We start from the raw sequence: 7,500 nt of genomic DNA, 5'->3' as shown, positions 1-7,500 counted from the left end.
ATACCAGAGTCCCCAAAACTGAACCAGAAATGATCCCTGTGTATTGTAATACTTATATATTGTGCAAGGACTAATAAAAAAAATGACACTACACAAATGCAAAGTACAGCATTTTATTGAGAGGGAAAGAAAATCTCAGCCAGATAAAAGGAAAAATAAAAACAATGGTAAAAAGACAAGATAAACCAATATTAAATGCAAAACAAAAGCAACAAATAGTAACAATACAAGAATAATAAAAATACAGAAATAAATTAAAATGTTACAAAAAATAGTGCAACTATGCAAAAAAAGTATATGTGGCATGCTTAAATAATGAAACGAACCAAAATACGGTGACAGAGATCTCAACACATGGCCTGAATTTGGTGGGTGGGGTGAATTTTTCATTTGTGGGGGGAGTTTAGACTTATTTTAATTACATTTATCTCGCCTAAATGTATGCTCACTCATTGCATTTTTACAATGGGGTAATTTTGTTCTTAAGAATTTACACAACACAAGGAAGCTTGATTTCAATCTTTGAATTAAACTGAAAAAAGTAGCACAAATAAATACAATAGAATAAAGATACCAATAAAGAGACAAGTTTTTTCTTAGGTCTAACACTAGTATTCAGAAATACTACAGAGACTGAATAAAGTAATCAAATGTAAAATAACACTGGGTAGTATTTTAGTCCATTTTGAGAGACGAGAGATAGAAGACGCAGCACCGCTGAATCACTCACGTTGTTTGTGAAATTACGTCTCGCAGACAGTTTTAAAATGACTGATTTGATTTTATAATCTGTGTGGATTCATTTACTAATACAACCCACATGCTAAAGTGAATCAATGTTTGTGGGAATTTCCCGCATTATAAGTGGGAGACCTGCGGGCATGATTAAAATTATGCGCAATACCCGCGCCGAAATTCGAGCCCTGCAACACATTGAAACAAAAGAAAATATGCAAACAGAAAAAAACCCCCGGCAAATTTCAAAAACATCTTCATCAGTTTGACTACACACATGCTGCATATACTCAACACAACCAAATACAAAAACGCGCTGCAAACGGCAAGACTTCAACGTCCTGCAACAGAAGTAAACATGCAAATAGGAAAAACACCAGCAAGTTAAGAAAACATCAGTTTCACAACACACATGCTGCAAATACAATGCATGCAACCAATAAATAATAATAAAAAAATAAAATAAACACCACTGTGTTGAGTAGATATTTGCGTTGTTGGTCTGCCATTTGCAGCGCGTTTCTGTATTTGGTTGTGTTTTGTGAATTTGCAGCACATGTGCTGTCAAACTGATGAAGATGTTTTCTTCATTTGCTGGTGTTTTTTCTGTTTGCGTGCATTTTCTTCTGTTGCAGCGTGCTGAGTCCTCTTGGCCACCGTAAAAAAAAAGATACCCTAATAACTTAAAATGTGTGGTTTACATTAACATTTTGCAAAGGTGTCCTTCTTTTTCTGCCACCCTCGCGGTCACCAGCTAGATGAAACCACCTTTTAATAACTTTTTCGACCTCCAGCTCAGTTGTCTGAGCACACACAGGATTTCTTCTTACAGCCTCTAGAATAGGAGCATACAAATACAGAGTTAAAAAATACTTTTAAATAAAATGAACAATAGACATAAGCATTTGTATTACAAGACAGCAGTCAAATAATTAAAACTTTCAACATTCATTCATGACATGAGGGAATAGTCATGAAGTTCCAGATAGACTTAGACACAATAAAAATGTACTTACCAATCACAATGTTTTTAAGCTGCAAGCTTTGGAAAGGCGTTTTCCCATGTACACCTCTCCAGTTTACCACTTTGGCAAAGTCATTTTTTATTGCTTGCCTCATAATCCGCCAGACCGTGTCCTTTACATCCACTCCACCCAGCAATCCCAGTTCAAGCACCTGAAATATTTTTAAAACATGGCATCACTATTAAGTCAAAACACTAAACCATGCTTTTGTTCCTAATATCAATATTATATTTACCAAATTAGACAAATTTAAATAGTTATTGTTGTTAGATTTTTCATGTTTTAGATTGATCACACACACCATTTGATTATAACAATAATTACAACCATACTTGTAAGTGATAACAGTATGCAACTACATTACTGACAGTGTTATAGGATTGTGATGATGGCTGACCGACATCACAATGGAGAGCCACCCACTCAGACACACACTAATCCTAGTCTCTTCTATAGTTAGTTAACCTAAAAACTTTGCAGGGAATGGGATTGCTCTGTAAATTAAATTGAGATATAACTAATGCATATGCATGCTTTTTTAAATAGTGTAGTCTATGCCAGTCTAGCTTCTTGTTTCAGGTGAAGAGATGTGTCTTTAGCTTTTCAATCTAGAGCGGGCGTGCGAGATAGAGACTGCTCCAAAACACGTAGCGTGCGCACGACAGAGAGGGAGAGACCTTGCGTGTGCCTCATGAAGCGCATGTAAGACAGAGCATCCTGATTGGTCAGTGAAGTGATCTATAAACAGGACCCTCCCCCCGTTAGAGGATGTCATCTCTTCTAAGTTAAGTAGAAAAATATATTTATATTTATCTTTATCTTCAATTTAGGGGACATCGCCCAACCCTACAGTGTTACCTACCACTTTTTGTCTTGTTACTGGACAGGATCGAAGATCACTTTCCAGGGAAGTTAAAGACCTTAGGTCTTCAATTGGAAACTGTTTTGGACTTTGGTTCTGTGTCTCTGTGATCTCCTGAACATTGTTTGCTTTGATATCTTGCACCATCCTTATAATGTTCCTCTGCTGCTCCATAAGAATTTCTTGTTTAGATACTATGTCATGGAGAAGTGCTAAAACATTAAACACAGGTATTGAAAGGTTTACCACACCACCCCTGCTATGACATGAGCCTTACGCTAACAGTCAATATATGATAGAAAAAAACAAAAATAAATCTTACATCTTATTAATCGGTCATCGCTTGAGAGGCTTTTTCTTTGTGGTCTGGGTGTTTCATGATGCCACAGTGACTGCATTTCCTGTCCGGGAGACTGTAAAGGTGTATCCTGTTGCCACATCAATTCACTGTGATGTTCTGTGATGTCTTGTGATTTTCTGGCAAAATTTCTTACTTGCCATGGCTGCTGAGAAGTCTGGTGAAGTAGCAGAGATGGTTCAGGCAAGTCAATTGCTTGGCGTAATGCTGGCCCAAGAGTTCTTTCATGCCTTTCAGAGGCAGGACTTATCTCCAACAAGGATGGTCTTGAAGTTTCTGGGATCTGTGCTACATCTGGAGACTTTTGGTGCGATACAGAGGGGTGGTTTTGTCTTTGTCCTTGAGGACTTGGTTGTAGCTCTTTAGAAGCTGAACAAATCCTGTTTGATAGTGGATGTATTTGAGGGGCTTGTGGCAAATTGTTTTTTATGGGTGCAGTAGCCTCCTCCTCCTCAGTGTCATATTCATCCATTAGGCGCCTGTTTCGTCTTTAGGAAAGGGGAATTTTTTTAATGATTACTAAATTGGATTAAGAAAGGGTGGTATGTTCATGTAAAGACTATTCAGTGACAAATTCCCTTTTTGCAGTTCAAAAAGAAATCTGCATGTTAATTTGTTAAACTGCACAAAGTTATAAGGTCCTGTTAGAACTAAGTGTCTATGTTAATGAATTACAAAATATACACAATCTTACTTTATTTTCCGTTTTGGTGGCCTCAGGGAGTCAGACTCAGCCTCTGACTGGAGATCGGTCTGTTGCTCAGCAAGAGGCAGCTTCCGACGTGCTTCACTATAATTTTCTATGAAAAACAGAATTCAAACATCAAAACAAAAAGTTGTTTAGCATTTCAACTTTTTAACTGAATGTATTGTATAGGAAAAAGGATTTATACATACTTGCAGTATACAGAATTTTAACTTTATATGCAGACCAAGACTCGTGGGGTTGCTCCAAATACTTGGTTGCCCTTTGAATTCCTTTACCCTTGTAAGGAGGCCATACACACACATCCTTTTTCACCCAGATTGCAGGCACAACCTCCACTTCATCAGTGTCAACAAAGCTGACAATGTGGTACATGATTTCTGCAAGCAAAACACAAACAAGTTATTTTAAAAAGACAAAGGCAAATACAGAAAATAAATGATGACTCTTAAGTTAGTGTCATACCTTCTTGTGTAGATTGTGTCCAGGCGTAGCACAAAATCTCTAATTACAATTCTGAAAAAAAAAAGAACACACGCACGCACGCGCACGCACGCACACACTTCATTTTAAATGTAGAAGGGGGAAAACCGCAAACTTGCCCTGTCCCTCAAGCGGCAACCTCACATACTTATGTATTTTTTGTCCAAGCCTAGCACATTTCAGCTCCAATGACAGATCTGAAACAACAAAAATTCCTAATTCACAGGAATCTATTGGGTACTCAAACAAGCTTTCTTTCTTTGAATACTCCCTAAAAACAACAAACTTGCTACCGTTAAACACAATAATGTTTTGTACCAGAACAACAACATTGTTAACGTCAATACAATTATCACCTTCTGAAATTTTAATGACCACACCATCCCTACTTAATTCTCTAAACTGCCCAATAGTTCCATCAAACATCTGTGGTACTGGCCCATCCGTGTGCATGAATTTTGTCTGTGTTTTCAATCGTTGTACTTCACTGCTACTTTTTGAGTTTATAGCGTCCATTTCAGACAGCCTTCGAATTACTTGAGTTAAGGGGCTGTGTGGTTTCCTGATCATTTTCTTCAATTTCTGCAAGTAATTTTCAAAAGGAAATGCAGATATTAGGTCTAAATGACCATGAAGTCTGACATCTCCACTAAGGTGAATCAATCCATGTATATTGTACACTACAAATTCTGGGCCATACAACTTACTGAAATGTTCAACGAATGACACAAGCAATGTGTTGGCAAAGTCATTCATAGAAAAACAGAACGACGGATTTGCTAAAATGCAAATTGCAGCAGACAAAAGCATGAAATTATTATACACTTGCTCTGCCAGAAAACCTCTAAGAACAACTGGCCCAGTATATAGAAGAAATTGTCTAAATTCTGTTGCTTTCCATTTTAGTCTTTCTTCCAGACTCCTTGGTTTTCTGGCAAATTCAACTGGGATAAAAACTTTTAAATTACTTAATCTCTCAGAGATAGCTTTAACCTGACGTCCAGAAAGACGACATTGTAAAGGTCCAATACTGCTCATCCACAAATCCAAAAGTCTTCGTACCACACCAAGGCACACCAAATGCATATAATCATGAGGAAAACAACTAACCATCCCTATATTGGTTTTGACCAGAGGTGAATGTCCTAGGTGGTGATCTTCATCCACAGTGTGCTTAAAAGACTCATCAGTCCTTTGAGGTGCATGAAACTCAGGGAAAGTCATGCGGTGTTTAATATAAACACCTGACTGAACACACTTGTCACATCCAGAATAGCCAGTATGAGATTTAATGCATTTGACAAAGGCTCTAGCAGGAGCATCACATATAACTGAAGATACTTTCAACAAAAAAGTCTTACCATATATAACAAATCCTTCTCTCAAGCTATTTAACTCCTTTACAAGAGCATCTAGGTAGTCTGAAAGGGATGTTGGTTTCCTTACACCACAAAATAAAGCAATTAAAACTGGTCTTTTAATAACACAATCCTGCAAAATACCCAGCACTGGCCAGAACTGAAGAGATGAACTTTTAAACAAAGGTAGGCCATCTATATTTAGCTGTAACTTGAATACATGTCTATCTGGAAATTTAAAAGACAGCATTTCAAACGTTTTACCAAGGGAGTTCAAAATTCCAAAATAGTAGAATGAACCACCTGCTAACTTTTCCAACACATACTGATTTGCTGTTTTGAGCAAAGAGCGTCCATCTTTCGGAAGGAAGGGGTGATGTACTTTAAGTATACACAGGAGTGCTGTGAGAGCAACCAAAGAAACACCAAACTCAACTGCCCAGCCTGACAAAGAGCTTGCCAAGTCATTACATGAAAATCGCCCTGAGTCGTCATCACTAGAATCTTCACTAGTAGCAGCCTCCTCCTCACTTTCATAAGCATCGATCTCAAAACTGTCAACACTAGAACTTGCTTCAACGCCATCTTGGTTTGGCCTCTTTTCAGGCTGAGAATTAATTTCTTTTTCCAAAGATTCAAACATCTTGTTGACTCTTTTAACAGCCCTTTTTCTCATGTTACTTCGCTCACTGTACGCCCACATATTTTCCATTTAGTACTGTAAATGGAGGCTAATTCTAGACTAATTTTAGCACCTCTAACGTAACATAAAACACAACCACTGAAAACCACTAAAAAAGCCTATCTAGTAATGTTACTGCGCTATATATTCAAATCTACGTGTTAGTTGAGATATAAAAAAGTATATACTTACCTTGATCGTGTATTAAAACTCCAAAAGATAAAACCAAGATGATTGTCGAAGTTAAAACGGTTTGAATTTCACCGCGAGACTGCGTTGGAAAATATGTGTTGCTGAATAACTCCTACGTAACTTCCGGATCCTCTGGTAGGCGGGATGGTGTCACGGGGTGCACTCTGGGAAAAGTAGTCCTTTTTGTAAAGCGGATATAACACCGTGTATGTAAATCAACTACTATTTCCATGATGCATTGCAAACTGCGTCATCGTATGAGCAACCACAGACGCCGCATTGCCAAAGACTGCTCTAAAACACGCAAGTTTCCTGGAGAACCGCTGATTTTAAAAAAAGAAAAAGAAAAAAAAAGTTTTATTTCTCAAACGATTTCAATGGTTTACGTGGAGAACATAAATGTTTATTCTCCAAATACTTATAATATGTAGGCAATGGAGATTATATAGATTATTCAGGAATTGTGAAAACTCGTCAAGCTTTTTTTGCTTTTCTTTGGTTTTTGCTATAAAAACAATTTAACCATTGGGTTTTGTAGTAAAACTGTCGTTATACAAATGGTAATTAATTCGCCCAAAAACTCTTTTTTGTGGCATAGCCTATTTATTACCATTTGGATAACCACACAAAGTAACTTAGCTACTCATTCAATCTTTTGTCTTCTATGATGCTGCAGATTGAACCAGTCTTTGTCTTCAATCATTTTGCAAACATCTCATTGTTTTTTTTCCTTCTACACTTTGTCACCTCCTTAACTGCCCATTAAAATAATTACCAGCAGGTCAAGTTTTCTTTCCTTATGTGTAAAAGTGTACTATTTGAATAAATATCTATAGGTATTTTTAACTAGGCCTATAACAAACATATTTCATTTTATTCTGTTTGACAAAATTACTTATAATGATGTATAAAATATGAACCAATTAACACCACATTTCCATGTAGCCTAGAGATCTTTTATTTACTCTTCAGCTAACCAAAACCCAGCCAGATCTCAGCCATATATTTACTTATTCTGGCAGACCGAACTCAAGCCAGGGCTCAGCCAAACAGATACAATTTGATTTGTTTCTTTTGGTTAGCCAGACTCCAGCCAGAG

At 37.1% G+C, this 7,500-nt stretch overlaps 2 protein-coding genes across 3 annotated transcripts in view; both read right to left on the bottom strand.

The window, feature by feature from the left end:
• Positions 1-7,500, bottom strand: part of ctbp2l (C-terminal binding protein 2, like) — a 52,414-nt gene that overhangs the window by 25,356 nt on the left and 19,558 nt on the right. The gene's annotated exons all lie outside the window — the stretch shown is intronic.
• Positions 100-6,554, bottom strand: LOC306989384 (uncharacterized protein). Of its 2 annotated transcripts, XM_079595059.1 has the most exons (9): positions 6,402-6,554; positions 4,318-4,366; positions 4,152-4,202; positions 3,878-4,066; positions 3,675-3,780; positions 2,945-3,468; positions 2,623-2,834; positions 1,752-1,911; positions 100-1,570 (listed from the first exon to the last, which is right to left on the bottom strand). In XM_079595059.1, exons 4-9 carry the CDS (start codon positions 4,059-4,061, stop codon positions 1,419-1,421), a joined length of 1,338 nt encoding a protein of 445 aa, XP_079451185.1. In that variant the 5' UTR covers positions 4,062-4,066; positions 4,152-4,202; positions 4,318-4,366; positions 6,402-6,554; the 3' UTR covers positions 100-1,418. The 2 variants fall into 2 exon arrangements, with proteins under 2 accessions (XP_079451185.1, XP_079451184.1); XM_079595058.1 differs by lacking the exon at positions 4,318-4,366.

The sequence above is a fragment of the Phoxinus phoxinus genome, assembly GCF_949152265.1.
Source record: "Phoxinus phoxinus genome assembly, chromosome: 21".
In the NCBI taxonomy this organism is placed as follows: domain Eukaryota; kingdom Metazoa; phylum Chordata; class Actinopteri; order Cypriniformes; family Leuciscidae; genus Phoxinus; species Phoxinus phoxinus.
The sequence above is the reverse complement of the archived record's forward strand: the minus strand, read 5'-3'. Positions and strand labels throughout refer to the sequence as shown.